This window comes from Psilocybe cubensis, chromosome 6 (genome assembly GCF_017499595.1).
Source record: "Psilocybe cubensis strain MGC-MH-2018 chromosome 6, whole genome shotgun sequence".
In the NCBI taxonomy this organism is placed as follows: Eukaryota; Fungi; Basidiomycota; class Agaricomycetes; order Agaricales; family Agrocybaceae; genus Psilocybe; species Psilocybe cubensis.
The window spans coordinates 2,035,428-2,052,859 of record NC_063004.1 but is presented as its reverse complement, the minus strand read 5'-3'; the positions used below and the strand labels follow the sequence as shown (position 1 = coordinate 2,052,859).

The window sequence follows — 17,432 nt, the reverse complement described above, 5'->3', positions numbered from 1 at the left end:
GGGCGTTGATTTACGCATTCTGCCTCGAGAGATGCCTTTAATAGCCACTCCCATCAAGAAGCTGGCACTTTGGATGATGGTTAGCTAGGAGACCTAAGCATAGCCCCTAGCGATCTGCGAAAACAAGTCCTAAAGCTCGAAGCTCCAGGATCTTGCAGTCAATAATGCTCATGACATAGTGGTTACACTCATGATTCATTTGGAGTCTGGAAGACATGCGTGCAACATATCTGAAGGAACTTGGGAGTCGGATAGATGGGAATTTATGGCTTGTATCGACAGGATGTTCCACATGGACTCGTTCAAGTAGATCATCCGGCACCCCCAAAATTCACACTCAGTGATTATCATTGCCATTTTGTTGGTCCCCCTTAGTACATGCATGCTATTAATCTGGCCCATAGTACTCATCATAGACAATCTATTGCGGGCCTCGAACGGCGATTACAACAGATGCATAACGCTGGCTCAAAGCTAATCCCAAACACGAAGGATCAATTGGGTGTGTAAAGTTTCCTATTATCGTCAACAGCCACCCTAATTTTACTTTTGAAAGCACCAAAGTCGCGGTTTCCAAGTATGGCGCTCCCGACTATTACTATATGTATCTAACAAATTATTGCGACGTATCATGACTCCACTGGAGAGTCACTCCTTATGATGAGGACCTACACTCAGGCGCCGATTCAAGGCTGTGATCACCCCGGTAACTCTCTAAAGTGCCGGCGTTGAAACGACCCACAAGGACGCACCAATTTCTCCCATTTGCGACGACAATTCGTTCAATAGGATGTGTCATTGATCCGCCGAAGTAATTGATGATCATGATACAACAATGGCATTTTTTCTAAAGGGGTGACATCCAAGTCTACATTAGTGACTGATCGTCAATACGTTCCTAACCATAAATTAAACAGCAGTAAAGTCCTAAGAATACCACATCGCCGAGCTGGCTTTCCCATGAACCCATGAAAACAAGGAGTAAAAGCCTATGGCTACTTACACTGAATTCGTTTCATCATGATGTGAAGAAGAATCGATCCTATTTTATATTTATTTCGCACCACTTGTCAAGTCGGTCAACGGTAAGCACCACGCTCAACCCCTTTATCTTGTCAAATTCGAAACCGACAACGGGTCCTTCATGACTGTACTAGGCCGCGGAACTTTGGAAAGTCATTGATTCTTCAAATCTATTTTCATTGTAACTTAAGATGCACGGAGTTCTTCTCAGTGAGAACAGGGCAGAAATGGTGGGTGAAAATATGTATGTATGAAATGCACGGAAGGTTGTATTGTCTAGTTAATATGTACGAATGTGTATGGGTGGATCGAACAGAATGGTATGCTAATTGTATCTATGAAAAGGTCATGACTCCAGATGTTAGGAAATTGAGGATAAAGATGCACAGCTGGCATATCGTATGAGAACAGAAGGTTCAAATATTAAGATAATGAACATTTAAGATAATTTTGAGGTCGTCCATGTTGGAAAAGGGGTCATAACGGAGCCACGGGCACCTGGTAGATTTTGATTAAACGGCACAGCGAGTAGGAGCAGAAACTGACACGAACCGAAGAATGTTTATGCATGAAATGATGTAAATACGTTAAAGACAGGTATGCTGTGGCTTGAGTCGCGATGAATCCCGATTTTCAAGTCGCTGGAGTAAATGATTGTGGAATTCGAACATGCTAGGATCGGTTTGGGAGTATGAAATATCCTCTTCACGATGATCACCTCTTCCAGGTAAAATCCACGGGGAAGAAGAGTATGAAGATCGGCGCGGCGGCGGCGGCAAAACTAACTTCTTGGGAACGAGGTTATCATCACCCATAGGCTGATGTTCGATTATGGGAATGAAGCCCGTAACTTTTGTGGTAGTTTTAGTCTTCCTGCCAATGTGGACGTTGTTAGTACTGAGTGCTTGTGGGCCGTCAGATAATGATGAGTCCGCTTGGGCGAAATTTTGGAATTCGGATCCGACCTGAACGAGACTCGGCTTACTTGTCGGCGTAAGACGTTGACAAGACATTTTTGACCGCAGCTGGCGATTAACCACAGGAGAATGAATCGGAAAAGGTGCTGCGCGATACATAAAAGGATCACTCTCGCGACTGGAAGAAGATGGGGATGGAGGTCCCTTGGACGCCGATGGTTGTTCAGCAGAACAAGGAGACATTTCAAACAGAAGGTCGGGCGAGGAAAGTTGGTCTCCGAAAGCTTTATGCGAACGAGAAGTCCTGGACCTTTTAGGAATCTCTATGGGTGTCGAAGGCTTGGAACGCAGATGATGAGAGATACGTTCTGGACTTTGGGACATGAAACGAGTCTAGGAGGCAACATGCTCGATTCGACACTTGAGACGGATTACAGGAAACTAACCATCATTCATCGACTGCAGAGACCCTAAACTCCCACAACTTTACAAACTACTGTCTTGTACTACTCAAAGTAGCTCCTTCAATTCAATCGAGGTGTAATGCACCTTACTGGGCTTGAAAAAACAGAAAAATCGGTCTGAGAAAAGGATAAAGTGATAGAACAAGTAAACATACTGGTCATGGGCTAGTCCTGTAAAATTTTCACAAGTTTGATGATGCTTGAATTGAAGGTCTAGCGGCTCAGTGGTAGAAACCTGGGGTAGAAAGAGCTGCGGCCAGAAGGCTGGACAATGGAGCGACTAAGGGAAATCTCGCCAATACGAGAGGGGTATTGAGAGACGATACGGAGATTGTGAGAGCTTGGAGGAGAATTAAGAGAGCGGGGGGGAGTAAAGGACGAGGAAGAGGAAGAAACGAAAGATAGACAAAGGCATCGCTAGTATGCACTATAAATGGAAATGAAATTTAATTCCGTTTCAATTTGCCCCGCAGATCACGTGCTCCGGAGCTCCGGTGAACTTGAATGGGCCAAGACTCTGGCCGTTTCTGCCAGTTTCTTCCTTATTCCGGTTTGACTGATGCGGTGCTGGTGCATGGTTTTTGCTAATTGGCTGTAAAAAAGAAAAGGCTCACGAGAGTATTTTGAGGTCAGTCAGACTGATTGAAGACAAGTCTCAAAGACCATCGTTGAAGGTACACGGAGGACAATGCACAAGACTGCAAAAAGAAGTCAGATTTCCGAATTGATTTGGTCTGGGCTCTGTCGAGGCAGTATGATTACAATTTGAAATGCAGTGCTCGATTAGGGGCGTTGATGACATCATTCCCAACCCACTTGGACATAAGCAGTCCCTATTTACAAATTCCCTCTTCTCTTCAACACCACCATGTCTCCATCCTCTGTCAATGTTCGTAGTCCTTTTTTTCATATCGGGACGAAACTAACTTTCCTAGGTCTCCGGCATCGCTCCCACCACAACCAAGGCTCAGTTAAACGACTTCTTCACGTAGGCATTTCCAACCATATCACTCCATCCTCGAATACTGAGATATCTTCCGCAGCTTCTGTGGAAAGTAGGCAACCTTCTGAATCTGCGCCTAGCTGTCGCTTTAACTCTGGTTTATAGGATTAGTTCAATTGACTATGAAGAAAAGGGGAATACTGCCATAATCTCGTTCGAGAAGCCCAATGCTGCTAAAACGGCCTTGATGGTACTTTTTCTACATCAAATATGTCTATCGTGACTAATCTAACCCATCCAGCTCAACGGAGGTGCCCTCGATGGCGCTACTCTGACCGTTACTTCCGATGTGGCCCACCATGATGAAGATCACACATCTTCTGGCCCCCACGTCGAACAATCAGACAAACCTCGTGCCGGCAGTACGTTCCAAATACTCTTCTTTTCATTTGATATATGCTAATCAATCTTCCTAGTTGCCGCTGAGTATCTTGCAAGGGGATATAAACTATCTGACCATATTCTCCAACGAGCTATTGAAATCGACGGTATCTAATTTTATATACTTATTCTACTCTTTCCACTCACCTACCTTTCTCAGAGAAGCAAGGCATTTCGTCCAACTTCTTAAATTACTTCCATTCTTTGGACAAGTCGGTTGGCGAACGCGCATTAGGCCCAGATCAAACTGTAACAGCCAAGCTTCAAGCAACTGTTGACAGTGCTGCTCAGCAGGCAAGAGCTGTTGACGAGCAGAGGGGAATCTCCAAAGCCGCCCATGACGTATGATCCTTTCTCGTCATTAAATTACATCATAGCCGACCAAGTCTATTTTTCACAGTACTACCAAAGAGCCATAACGTCGCCCTTTGGCCAGAAGGTCAAAGCCTTTTATACCCAAACGTCAAAACAAGTTCTCGATATCCATGAAGAAGCTCGCCGGATTGCCGATCAAGAGAAAGCTCAGGCAGCATCTGCTGCTGGCTCCGATTCCAAGGCCCATTCTACTCCCGTCGTTAATTGATTGTAAGCAATGCGTTAGACCCCAAGGAGCATGGCTAATCGAGTACAGAAGTGTGTCAGATATCCATGAAGTCATTTGTATCCTTTTAACGTTGTAAATGTTTAAATTACGAAATTATGTGGGACTTCGTTGTTCTAGTAATTGAAGGCACTTCACTTGAACTCTTTACGTCTTGATTCCTCTTCAATCGTCGGCAAAACCTCTGTCTATAGACATTCATCACTAATTGCCAAGGCCTTCCCTTCGACAAATCAAAGAAGTATCAACATCAATTCGTGATTAAATTTCCAAAATGTCTATTTATCTCGTAGATTTTCTGCCTTCTATCTTATCATGGGCCATGGCACTGGGAGAAATTAGTACCCTAAGCTCCGCTATACGTTTGGATGGTGTCATCTAAGTTTATCTGAGCAGGGGATGAAATTGGGTTGTCGGCCGAAGACAAACTTGATATCGTCACTGAGGACGGTCATGACTGGGTATGTGCTGTGAACAAGTTTCCAACCATTAACCCGACTGGATTTTTGTACGTCGGCCGAAGGTGTGGCCAGGTTTAACGTCGACAGCTATTACAGCATATACTTGAGTTAGGATAACATATATAAGTATACTATACTGTTTGGTTGCTGAACACTCACATACATTCCTCGAGTGCCACAAAGCATGGCTTCAACAGCGAACGACCAGACAAATAGACGTGATGCCTCTGGGTGGTCGGCTTCGCACTACAACAAAACAGCATCGTTTGTCTACTCATTAGCGTTCACCACCCCTGTTCTCGAACTCTTGGCGGCTCAGCCAGGGGAACGAATTCTGGACGTTGGGTGCGGCAGTGGAGAGGTAACAAAGATCATCCAGGAAGTCGTCGAACGAGGCGATGGAGGTGTTGTAGTGGGCACTGATCTCAGCGAAAGCATGGTGATTCAGATAACCTGTAAATAAGTGTTGGCATTGATTGCGGTTGGTACGGTTTAGATCACGAAAGCGAAGGAAAACGGCATCAAGCATGCGTTTATTGCAGACGCACAAGATTTGGAATATCCACGAGACGAGCCTGGGTTTCCAGAAAAGTTTGACGCGGTGTTCAGCAACGCGGCTTTGCATTGGTGTAAGAGAGATCCGCTTGGTGTCCTCACCGGTATTCGCAAGGTTCTCAAACCCGGGGGTAGAGTTGCCGTCGAGATGGGGGGTTTTATGAACGCGATAGGTAAGTATCTCTTTTCCGGATTTCATCACCGCTTGCTCATAATTCTCCAAGGCGTGAGATCCGCATTGCATGATGTTGTACGATCAAAGGGTCGGGATCCTGAAGAGTTAGATCCCTGGTATTTCCCATCCATGGAAGACTATGTCAAGGTCTGTCTTTTCCACACCGAGATATTTTAACAAGTAACAAAACTGACATGAACAAAATACAGCTCCTAGTCACAGCAGGCTTTGAACCGACCCACATATCTCTGACTCCGCGAATCACCCCGCTGCCCACAGGGCTGTACGACTGGCTCGATCTGTTCGCTCGCAACTCTTTTCTGCGAGACTTCACGGACGAGGAAGCACGCGAGATCATGAGGGATGTCGAGGATAGATGCCGCGGGGACTGTCGGGATGCCAGCGGCAAGTGGGCGATGATGTACACCCGACTTCGATTCACTGCTGTCCTGAAGCCAGATGAGATGCTGAATCAATGACCGAGTCGAAAGCCAGTGCAGATTTGGCAGTCAGATATTGGATCCAGTCAATAGTCATGCGCCCGAGGTTGCGAATCAGTATTTCCTCCTTCTACCTCCGATGTATCCGTTCGGAAGAAGCTATAGCGTTTGTAAGAATAGTAAAGCTAGTACAAGATCATCGTAATATGCAGTCGCTTTGGAAAGGAAATCCGTCGGAAGAGTTTGAGTAGAGTCGACTGTGAGGCCATGCTCGGCCATTGAAGGTACCATACCCGAGGTGCCTACCAAAGCATTTCCGATGGTCGCTGACGATACATCGACGCGACTTTCTAGATTTATTGTCCAGAAATGAGCAAAGGATAAAATGAAGCTGCAGTAATCACGTCAACAACGCGTCGCGGTGTATGGGTACAAGGAAGAAGAGTATGAATATAGGACGAATTATTTGGTTGTTGTGGTTGGGATCAAATGTTGCCGCCGACAGCCGACTGGCAAATGAAATACCCTACAAAAGCTTTCCACGCTACCGACACCGTGAGCACTGAGCAGCCGCTAGCACATGTGATGTCAACGACATCCATAGCTCTTTCGAAGTTTCGCACCACAGCCTCTCCGACGTGAACTCTGGTTGGGTTCGTGGAATGTGGTATTCTTGGGTCACGTAGTATTTCCTACCTTTCTTTCTTACACCAAGTTTCGTGAATCGCTACTGGCATGGCTGTGCGACGCAGGAATGCGACGGAAACTGTCCCGGCGCCCAGTACCTTACAGGCTAAAGGGAGCAATGGGTCCAAACCAGAGCAATCGTCCACAGTGGGCGTATCCGAGGTAGCGCCGGCCCTGCTGGATTTCTATACGGTATGAACCCCATCACGCACAATTCATCTTGATCTCATTAAATGTAGGCACTTACTATGCTATTTGGAGGCTGCTGCTCGTTCGTCATCTGCCTTGAAATTACTCCCATTTTGTTCTGAGTTATTATAATCAGCAATGTCATTTCGTACGAGCAATTGCTCAACATGAACCCTCGCTTTGGTCGGTATTCGTCTATAGTTATCATCTTTCTATCTGGTATCACTAATTCTTTACACATTTAGGTTCAGCTATGACTTTTTGCCAGACCTTGTTTATCGCAACGCAATCACTGCCGTCGTTTCTGACATTTTCTGGCTCTGGATTTCTCCCTCGGCTCAAGCCGCGACAAGTTCCATTGCAACTATGGGCGATTCAAGTTCTTGTTCTTACGACAGGGTCTTTACTCAATAACTGGGCTTTTGCTTACAATGTCCCCATCACTATTTTCATTGTCTTTCGCTCTGCAGGCAAGTGCTTTTACCCAACCATGGACGCAGACAATAAACAATTTTGTATAGGCCTTCCTGTGTCTATGCTTTTCGGCTTCCTTATCTTAAAGAAACGGTATTCTGTTCGACAGTTGGTGAGTATAGCTGGTCGCATTTATATCCTCCGTCTGATAGTTCCATCTAGATATCCATAATAATGGTCACTGCAGGAGTGATAGTCGTCACTCTTTCAAGGGCAACGTCCAGCACCGAAACTCAGACCCACAAACTATCTTCAGACGACTTCAGCAAATATTTTATTGGTATTTCTATGCTAACTGTTTCTCTCTTTTGCGGAGGACTTCTGGGTATGCTTCAAGAGCAGACCTACACAAAATATGGGCCATGCTGGCAAGAAGGCATGTTTTATACTGTAAGCAAATCGGTTAGAGATTCCAATGATAAGGTTGATTGACATCGGTGTAGCATGCACTCTCGCTGCCTATATATATCTTCCTTGGCCACGATATACAACAAGGAATTGTTAGTCTTTACAATTCACCGTCGAACATCCCAGCATTCCAAGCTTTTGGAATTCTTGCTGGTAATTTATTGACCCAATTGATTTGTGTCTCTGGGGTGAATCGACTAAGCTCGGTACGTTGACTGTTTCTTTTCGTTTGCTTGTGCTCATAAGTTTGAACAGCAAGTTTCCTCCGTTTCCACAAACATTGCACTCACTGTACGCAAAGCTTTGAGTCTATGCTTTAGCGTGTGGTGGTTTGGGACTGATTGGAACGCGCAACTGGGTATCGGAGCCTTTATGGTCTTCTTTGGCAGCTTCATGTACACTCTAAATTCTGATAAAATCAAGAAGGAATGAAAACATTTTGGATAGCGCAAACGTCACCAATCGTCACTCCTCTCCGTCTATCGACTTGCTTTGACTGGGAATTGAGTAACCTCCGATATGATTGCGTTCGCGGCGGAATCAGGTCTGCTTTCAGTTTTTTGTTCACCACAAAAAAGTAACAATATCCTATACTGTCCGTGGCTTTCGGTGTATGATGCTGCGGGGTTGAGGGATGGTGGAAAGAATGAGCGAGTTGAGTTGGAAATTGGTTGGAAAAGAGTTGGAACGTCCGAGGCACCGGATGAGCCGCGCATCAAGAGGGTCACAATTTGTCACAGATATCTGATCTCAGGGCAGAAGAACTCAGCCTAAAATTGAGGATCTCTGTTTTGTTCTCCAGAATGATGTTTATATACCGATACTCAAGCTCGCCCCTCGGGGTTTCTATAGCCAGTTCTCTTGGGTTCCGCAAGCCAGTCTACCCCGCCTTCCAATTTACACCCACCATCTATACCAGCTTCCTCAATGCAAACAACTTCCTCTAGCGTAGATGGTGGGTCCGCTAGGACAGGAAAGGCCGTAAATGAGAGTACACCTTTGCTCAATTCGGGTAGTGAATATCAATGTGGTATAGGCCCATCGTATGCTCGAACTTACGATGGGTCGTCTCTTCGATCCTCTATCGCCCAGTGTAGTCCAGATCCAGATAGGGACAGCGATGAAGACAACATTCAGAGTATATCTAGAATCTCGATCCAGAAGGACAAGTGTTTGGCGCAACGTTCATCGCAGCACAAATGGTCGCGCACCAACATCGGCGACGACACTGAAACTTTTCAAAGTACTGGGGACGCTCAAATTTCTTCGAAGTTGCCGTTTCGCGTCCTGGAGAGCGTATCTTTACGTTTGGAGAACTCAGGAAGTGTGGCGCGCGATCACTTGGCATCTGAGCGAACATTCCTGGCATATATGCGCACGAGCCTTGCAATTGCATCCTCTGGCGTAGGTAAGCCTTTCTATTCGTTAATGTTTTTCCCTGGGATGTTTGGAGAGACTGACCGATGCTTGATACAAACGTCTTGCAGCTTTGGTTCAGTTGTTTTCTGTTACATCCACTTTACCTACTCAGGGGCCCCCATATCGACTTCAAGCTTATATCCGCCCTCTAGGAGCATCAACAGTCTTTATCGGGATACTTGTTCTTTTCATTGGTATAGTTCATCATATATTATGTTCCATTTCTTGTCAACTGATGGTCATTTGCAGGGGTCACGAGATATTTTACAGTCCAGAGTGCTTTGACAAAAGGATATTTCCCTGTTGCCCGTATTGCAACGAGTTTCATTGCTATCGTGTTAACTGCGTTAGTAACTGTGACCTTTGCAATAATGCTGGCCGGTAAACTGGATTCCAGGCGACCTTGAACAGGTCTCGATTGAAGAAGGCCTGCATCGGCCTTTTCATCGTGTCGTTTGTGTCTTCGCTTAGCGTCAAGTCTCCGGCTCCATTGTCGTGAACCCTGGTCCAACTTCCTACAAGAAGTAGATACCATCTATACATCAATTAAATGGTTTGGCCATTTATTGCCCTGATCTGCAGCCTTCCAAACAGCACATTGATATGCGAGTGATAGTGTCTGGACAGTCAAAGAACTGTATGACTGTGGTCTCGAACTCCTTAATCACAGTACTCAACTCATGTTGAATTAGGTCAAATCCAAAACACAATCTCTCTTTGAGGTCTTACACTATTCTTCACACCTCACCTGAGAGAATATTGGATATAAAGAGGCATCAGCATTCTGCTCTCTGAACTTCCACTTTGCGCTGTCTTACAGTAGCCTGAGGTTCAATTACCAAAGACGACACAACAGTCACTAGCCGAGTTCGTTAACACCAGAACCTGGTGACATGTCAAGGCAAATGTGTTACACGCAGAGCGAGTGACCTAAACGTTAAGCCACCTCGATGATCCCAAAGATCGTCGAATTGAGCAATTATCATGAGCACGCCCGGTACACGGTATACGACTAAGGAAGTGTCATAACTTCATTGCTTACGACATACTGTAGTAGTATTATACTGGGTTTGCATCATGGCTATTGGACAATTTTATATACTGGTTTATGTCCAACGAATCGGGGTTCTCCTCCTATACAATTAAGGAACTTGAAGTTATTTTTCTGTATTGACAGACATGGCGGCGCAAGGCAAATACAGGTTGTAATGTATTATAGCAACATGTAGTCAAAGACCCTAACTTCACCACCCCACAAAGAGCACCCTCTACCTGTTGCAGGACAAAATTGTAGGTATGTAGTACTACTAAGCCTCCCTATAGCTAGGCAACAAAATTTCCATCCCTGTGTAACTTCGTTATTTTCTACATTGGGTAGAGGTATCGCAGCCATGACGATGCTCCCACTAGCATCAAAAGTCAAAAAGATATCCTTTTTGAATATTTGTGGTGGTGCAGGAGAGCGATACATCCTGAAATCTTCTCCGAATAAATTGGGATCGAAATCCACTATATGTTGAGGCTGTGGTTGCTGCTTTTCTTCTGTTTCGGAGTGGGTATCGGTGGAAGAAATTGAAGAAATTTTGGCCCAAGAGCTGTCAATTCGATACACAGCATATTGTGGGAGGTCATCACTGGGCTCAATTGGAATACTTTCAGCGATGAGGTATTGTGAACAGGAGTCTGCAGGGATCCAACCGGTCTGCGGGAGAAGCATATTATTTTTTGCCCCAGCACGATCTACGCTCCAGGCAGATAGTACACTTGTCCATTTAGGAGCGCTCGCGGGCATGCTGCGTATAAATTGTGGGGTGCCCGGGGTGAGGGGTGGTATTGACCACAAAGAAAGTGTATTGGAATGGAACGTTATGACGTGTTTCCCCCAGAGGTATAACTGTTGTTCTGTCAATATAACGCATAAACCGCGTTTTCAAAGAGGAAAACGCACTTCCTGAGGTAGTGGGTAAGTTGGTCGGAGTACGGCAGAGGTATTATTGATAAAGTCCCAGATGAGAATAAATCCCATCATGAGCTCCGGTTGAGGGGTCATTCCAAAGAGATCGGGTTGGGGAGGACGGCTCGTGGAGCAAATTATACGGTTTCCAGAAATGTTAACCGATCTGATATATTCAGACAATTTTATGCTCGCGGTTTGTTCGAAACGCGGTTTTGGAGAAAGCGGAAATATATGATATACTTTGATCTGACTGGTTTAAATTAGTTCCCTATGAATGACTAAAAAACATTGATCATGACTCACTAGTCTTCTTTGGCCGTCGTGGCGGTAATGACACGGATGCCCAAACCATCAGGTGTAGGCGCTGTAGTGCATATCCGCTCCTGACCAGCAAGTCGAGAAAGAAGAGTTATGCGCGATGGTTGGGTATTTGGTTGCCCAAGGTCCCAAAGCTTGGTGTAAGTTACCCCATCTCCGTGTTTTTCAGACATTGTGAACAGGAATCGACCACCAGGAATCATGATGATGTCGTTAACATCACTACCTTCCCTGTATGTGGAATACATTCCTTTACTTATCACTTCGTCCTCCTCCAAAAGGTTTGTAATAACACGGCAAGAGAAAGGTGGAATTAGGTTTTCTTCGGATTCTTTGGCATGCTCTAGCAATTTGGGTGGCAAAAAGACTGCACGCTCAAGGTCAAAAACAGACATATCATCAAATTGGTAAGTTGGACCAAAGAGCCTGTTTTCTTGTACGATCTTCGCTAATCTTGCAATCCAGATAGTTGGCTGCATAGTTGCAGCTTTCATAACTTTACATGTCTTTAAATGAAGTCAGAAGTGTTCCTTGTGTAGACAAATAGAAAACATGCCTGTCGAAGACGAAGGATATCTAAGGGATCCATGAAAGAGAAGATAATAAACAGGACATCTCCATTTAGAGAGGTAAGCGAGATCGTCGAAGACAGTTCTTGCGTGTACATTTGATTCGAGCAGCGAGAGAAGGACTTAAGACGCGTCTTGAATGATAGTATGACGCGTCGAGGTACAGCAAGCTTCAAGCTTCGGTTGCTTGTTGCAAGAGAATAAACAGATTCTAAAAAAAAACTTCGAGTTCCTGTTTCAAGTGTGCTTGCTTTTGTTTTGCTTTGTTGACCAGAGTCGAAATCTTGCCTGAATGCCCAAACCCTTCACCTTGAACAACAACTCAAAAAAAACGAGTCTTCCTATAGTCTAAAATAAGTGGTGATCGATTCGCAGTACTTCAAAGCTACAACATCAATCAAAGTCCTGGCCAAACATCATATATATGTGATACGTTCCCACGTCGTGACCATGTGCTGGCCGTATATTGGCTTGGAACGGTGCAAACAACATTGAGAATGGTCACAACTTACTTGCCGTTTCTAGCGCATCCAACTTGACGATCATCACCTTCTGGCCCTTTATCCACTCCTTCAAACAGACTATCTACGTTGGGCAGGCTCATCGTGTTATTTGAACAGGCCGTGTAGGATGCCTTCACAGCGACGCAGTGGAGGAAAGGGCGGAGTAAAGGCAAAGAGTACGAAAAGCCAAGGTGCTCGAAAATCCATATATCAGAACACATACTGGCAGGGATGGGTATGAACACCTTTGCCTATTATTGACGCGAAATTGACGATAAACAAGGGTGCAGTGTTAAGCTTCTTGGTTGCCATTGCATGTGCCCTGTATTACCGAAATATCTCAGGGGGTTCTTCGTCGAATACAAAGGAGAAGGAATATGGGCAAAGTGAACCTATGTTCCACGTTTCTGATATTCCTGGGAAAGGGAAGGGTGTGTTAGCTGCACGCGACATCAAGGTTTGCGGCTTTACGCAAGGAATATGTGACGCGTCGTAATGTAACCATATAACTTATAGCAAGGAGAGCTCGTCCTTCAAGAATATCCTCTTTTTACTGTTCCCTTGCACAGTAAGGTTCTTGCAATAATGGTTACGCGACATATTCTAACTTTATTTGTCGATATATTAGTTCAATCGTCGCCGTCTGCTTTGATAGCTGAACGCTTACAAAAGCTTTCATCAGTACAGAAAGAAGCATTTTTCAATTTATCTTATGTTCATTTTCCGGAGAACCTGGACCCCAAGGAACATGTAGACCGTCTTGCTCTCGCAATATTTGAAACTAACGCAGTATCTGCTGGCAAAGATACTGTTGGCATTTTTCCAACGATGGCGCGCCTAAATCACGGTTGTTCCAGCGCGTTTAATGTTGTCTACAGTTGGAGAAACGAACACGAAGGCCTATTCGTCCATGCTTTAAAAGACATCAAGAAAGGACAGGTCAGCATTCTTGTCCCTTTCTCGACAATCGTTTATTAAATCACTGATGTCATATAGGAACTGTTGACAACTTATACTGATACCAAAAGGCCTAGGGAGGAAAGAAGGTTCGTCGAAATGTCTTAATTATAGCACAGGAAGCTCATCCCGGAAGACAGAGCCTATCTTACTCAGCAATACGGATTCAAATGTACCTGTGACGTCTGTGCGCTTCCAGATGGGTTATCACAAGCTTCGGACAGAAGATTGTCCAAAATATCTGAGCTCTATCGCAAGTTTGCGACATGGGGGAATATGGATATCGACGGTATTCAAGCCATCAACTACGTACGGGAAATCTGGGAAATCGAGGATGAGGAAGGCTACTGGAGTGAGCGTGGACAGTTGGCAGCGGATGCAGCATGGGTAGCGGCGTCGCATTCCGAGTGAGCATCAACATAGACTGACAAGAGAGTATCGCGCAATATCACTGATGCCATATTTGTAGTGCGAGTGCGGCGCAGGCGTGGGCCCTCAAAGCTGCGGAGTGGTTTACCTACGAGATTGGGGCGGACACCCCACAAGTGCGATCGCTGATCACAGTCGGGGATCGACCACAATCGCATAATGCTTGGGGCACTAGAGAGAAACTCGAGGTTGGCGGGCCAAAATACTAAGCGAGCCCGAGTAGGTCTATCAGGGTCTTTCGGGCTCATCCAGCCCCTTTTTATATCCTGAGCGTCTCTTCCCTGGTGCGTGTGGGCATATCTGATAGTAAGTAACTGGATAAACGGCGAATGGAACCAAGGTCAGCCGAACCTTGTCAGCATTACATTCCTTGAACGTTAGGAGGATGAGTTGCCAGTATTAGATGCAAATGTCAATCGCGGGACGTCCGTTTATTGACGGCGTTCGACTCCGTCGCTCATGGGATGATGTCAATAGGACGCTCTTTTCCAGTGGCTTGAACATGTATGGTACAGAAAATTCTATGGAGGAGCAGGTGATATTGGCACAAATATGGCGTATACCATTTATGTGATTCTTTGCGTTTCAAGTTCTACTCAGGTTACCGCAACAATGAAATCATCATGCTCATTTACTCTGGGATGTTAGCTGCTTATGTACAGACAAGAGGTTCTAGAATAATATCGGAGTAGAATTGTCGTGCGATGTTGTATGAGAGAAATATCCTACATACGAAAGATTGTTAAAGTACAAAGCTGGGTAAGATTAGTAGTCCTTGAAGACTTGTAATGTGTATTACAAAGGGAATCGCTGCTGGGAAGATGTCGACAACCTCGGTCCTTCAGAGTCGGATGAGAGCTAATTTCTCGGGGGCCAAACATGTGGCGGTGAGTGAAAAAGAGGAACCGAGCCCGATTGGGTTCCGAGTAGCCACGTCCAACTTCTCTATTCCCATCACCACCCCTTCTACCTCTCTTTCCTTCACCCGTCGGTCAAGGTTATACTCTGCCACCTAGTCTTGTATAAAGCAAGCTAGTCGGTTTCGCCTTTAGGTATTCTTTCCCCACTTAATTTCTACCTAATGACCGACCCTAATCGTACCACCTTCTCTTCAGCACTACATCCTCTAGCTGTGGTCTCAATGGCCTCCTCTTCCTCAGACGTTTTCGTCTTGGGCTTGGGTGTCGTCCTCGCTGCCCTTTATATATTCCGCGACCAGCTTTTCGCTGCGTCCAAACCAAAGGTCGCCCCAGTATCCACCACCAAACCCGCCAATGGCTCTGCCAACCCTCGCGACTTCATCGCAAAGATGAAGCAGGGTGTAAGTTACCGTAGATTTCCTTGCCAAATATCAGTCTTTTAACTCCCGCTCTTCAGAAAAAGCGCATTGTCATTTTTTACGGTTCTCAGACGGGTACTGCAGAAGAGTATGCCATTCGTCTCGCAAAGGAGGCTAAGCAGAAGTTTGGTTTGGCGTCCCTTGTGTGCGATCCAGAGGAATACGACTTTGAGAAACTTGACCAACTGCCAGAGGACTCCATCGCTTTCTTCGTCGTTGCCACCTATGGTGAGGGAGAACCTACCGACAACGCCGTCCAGCTTTTGCAGAACTTGCAAGACGAGTCTTTCGAGTTCAGCAGTGGAGAGCGCAAATTGAGTGGCCTCAAATATGTCGTCTTTGGTCTTGGGAACAAAACTTACGAGCACTACAATCTTATTGGACGCACTGTTGACGCTCAACTCGCCAAGATGGGAGCTATCCGTATCGGCGAACGCGGTGAAGGTGACGATGATAAGAGCATGGAGGAGGATTACCTTGAATGGAAGGACGGTATGTGGGAGGCTTTCGCTACTGCCATGGGTGTCGAAGAGGGACAGGGCGGCGACTCTGCCGACTTCGTTGTTTCGGAACTCGAGTCTCATCCTCCCGAGAAGGTTTACCAAGGCAAGTCATCTTGTATTTTCAATCCAAAGTATTTCTAATGTGATGGGACGACAACAGGTGAATTCTCGGCTCGCGCTCTTACAAAGACCAAAGGAATCCATGACGCCAAGAACCCCTTCGCTGCACCTATCACTGTCGCCCGTGAACTTTTCCAGTCTGTTGTCGACAGGAACTGTGTCCATGTCGAATTCAACATTGAAGGCTCTGGCATTACGTACCAACATGGTGACCACGTCGGTCTTTGGCCCTTGAACCCGGATGTCGAAGTGGAGCGTCTCCTGTGCGTTCTGGGATTGACCGAAAAGCGCGACGCTGTTATCAGCATCGAATCTCTCGATCCCGCTCTGGCCAAGGTACCATTCCCTGTCCCTACTACCTACGGTGCTGTCCTTCGCCACTACATCGACATCAGCGCTGTTGCTGGTCGTCAAATTCTTGGGACATTGTCGAAGTTCGCTCCTACTCCGGAGGCCGAGGCTTTCCTCAGGAATCTCAATACCAACAAGGAAGAATACCACAACGTTGTCGCTAATGGATGCCTCAAGTTGGGCGAAATTCTCCAAATCGCTACTGGTAACGATATCACTGTCCCACCTACTACTGCCAATACCACCAAGTGGCCTATACCCTTTGATATCATCGTCTCTGCCATTCCCCGTCTTCAACCCCGGTACTACTCCATTTCCTCGAGCCCCAAAATCCACCCCAACACTATCCACGCTACCGTTGTTGTCCTCAAGTACGAGAACGTTCCCACCGAGCCAATTCCTCGTAAATGGGTATACGGTGTTGGATCCAACTTCTTACTTAACCTCAAGTATGCCGTCAACAAGGAGCCCGTACCTTACATCACTCAGAACGGTGAACAACGTGTTGGCGTTCCGGAATACCTTATTGCAGGACCTCGTGGCTCGTACAAGACTGAGACTTTCTACAAGGCCCCCATCCATGTTAGGCGCTCGACCTTCAGACTTCCCACTAACCCCAAGAGCCCTGTTATCATGATCGGTCCTGGAACTGTAAGTTAATGTGTTTGCCTTGACATTTTTTTCGCTTTTATTAATGCCTCTTTCTCAGGGAGTTGCTCCTTTCCGTGGATTTGTGCAAGAACGTGTTGCCCTTGCCCGCCGCTCCATTGAGAAGAACGGACCTGATTCACTTGCTGACTGGGGTCGCATCTCTCTGTTCTACGGTTGCCGCCGATCGGATGAAGATTTCTTGTACAAGGACGAATGGCCACAATACGAGGCTGAACTCAAGGGCAAATTCAAACTTCACTGCGCCTTCTCTCGACAGAACTACAAGCCTGATGGAAGCAAGATTTACGTCCAGGATCTCATTTGGGAAGACAGGGAGCACATTGCTGACGCTATTCTCAATGGCAAAGGTTACGTGTATATCTGTGGTGAGGCGAAGAGCATGAGCAAGCAGGTCGAGGAGGTGTTAGCCAAAATCTTGGGAGAGGCCAAGGGTGGATCTGGCCCTGTTGAGGGTGTCGCTGAAGTTAAGCTATTGAAGGAGAGATCAAGGCTCATGTTGGATGTCTGGAGTTAATCT

The 17,432-nt window shown here is 46.0% G+C and overlaps 7 protein-coding genes across 7 annotated transcripts; 6 read left to right on the top strand and 1 right to left on the bottom strand.

Annotated features, from left to right (window-relative positions):
- Window positions 1–3,272: 3,272 nt before the first annotated feature.
- JR316_0007153 (Protein vip1) lies at window positions 3,273–4,371 on the top strand (the record flags this gene model as incomplete). The annotated part of the gene is made up of 7 exons (XM_047892896.1): window positions 3,273–3,293; window positions 3,340–3,392; window positions 3,513–3,597; window positions 3,649–3,769; window positions 3,824–3,895; window positions 3,949–4,130; window positions 4,189–4,371. 7 exons carry the CDS (start codon window positions 3,273–3,275, stop codon window positions 4,369–4,371), a joined length of 717 nt encoding a protein of 238 aa, XP_047748178.1.
- Window positions 4,372–5,034: 663 nt separating this feature from the next.
- On the top strand, window positions 5,035–6,059 carry JR316_0007152 (putative methyltransferase C70.08c; the record flags this gene model as incomplete). The annotated part of the gene is made up of 4 exons (XM_047892895.1): window positions 5,035–5,289; window positions 5,347–5,578; window positions 5,630–5,727; window positions 5,790–6,059. The coding sequence occupies 4 exons, from the start codon at window positions 5,035–5,037 to the stop codon at window positions 6,057–6,059; spliced, it is 855 nt and encodes a 284-aa protein (XP_047748177.1).
- A 696-nt stretch (window positions 6,060–6,755) lies between these two features.
- Window positions 6,756–8,210, top strand: JR316_0007151 (UDP-N-acetylglucosamine transporter YEA4; the record flags this gene model as incomplete). Its single annotated transcript, XM_047892894.1, has 7 exons — window positions 6,756–6,899; window positions 6,947–6,978; window positions 7,033–7,079; window positions 7,142–7,482; window positions 7,533–7,760; window positions 7,814–7,984; window positions 8,034–8,210. 7 exons carry the CDS (start codon window positions 6,756–6,758, stop codon window positions 8,208–8,210), a joined length of 1,140 nt encoding a protein of 379 aa, XP_047748176.1.
- Window positions 8,211–8,705: 495 nt separating this feature from the next.
- Window positions 8,706–9,604, top strand: JR316_0007150 (uncharacterized protein; the record flags this gene model as incomplete). The annotated part of the gene is made up of 4 exons (XM_047892893.1): window positions 8,706–9,186; window positions 9,266–9,391; window positions 9,447–9,543; window positions 9,595–9,604. The coding sequence occupies 4 exons, from the start codon at window positions 8,706–8,708 to the stop codon at window positions 9,602–9,604; spliced, it is 714 nt and encodes a 237-aa protein (XP_047748175.1).
- An 806-nt stretch (window positions 9,605–10,410) lies between these two features.
- On the bottom strand, window positions 10,411–11,966 carry JR316_0007149 (uncharacterized protein; the record flags this gene model as incomplete). Its single annotated transcript, XM_047892892.1, has 3 exons — window positions 10,411–11,091; window positions 11,146–11,404; window positions 11,458–11,966. 3 exons carry the CDS (start codon window positions 11,964–11,966, stop codon window positions 10,411–10,413), a joined length of 1,449 nt encoding a protein of 482 aa, XP_047748174.1.
- Window positions 11,967–12,775: 809 nt separating this feature from the next.
- JR316_0007148 (SET domain-containing protein 5) lies at window positions 12,776–14,139 on the top strand (the record flags this gene model as incomplete). Its single annotated transcript, XM_047892891.1, has 7 exons — window positions 12,776–12,779; window positions 12,835–13,001; window positions 13,061–13,112; window positions 13,173–13,483; window positions 13,541–13,590; window positions 13,621–13,908; window positions 13,971–14,139. 7 exons carry the CDS (start codon window positions 12,776–12,778, stop codon window positions 14,137–14,139), a joined length of 1,041 nt encoding a protein of 346 aa, XP_047748173.1.
- Window positions 14,140–15,011: 872 nt separating this feature from the next.
- JR316_0007147 (NADPH--cytochrome P450 reductase) lies at window positions 15,012–17,429 on the top strand (the record flags this gene model as incomplete). Its single annotated transcript, XM_047892890.1, has 4 exons — window positions 15,012–15,251; window positions 15,308–15,875; window positions 15,933–16,894; window positions 16,953–17,429. The coding sequence occupies 4 exons, from the start codon at window positions 15,012–15,014 to the stop codon at window positions 17,427–17,429; spliced, it is 2,247 nt and encodes a 748-aa protein (XP_047748172.1).
- Window positions 17,430–17,432: the final 3 nt, after the last annotated feature.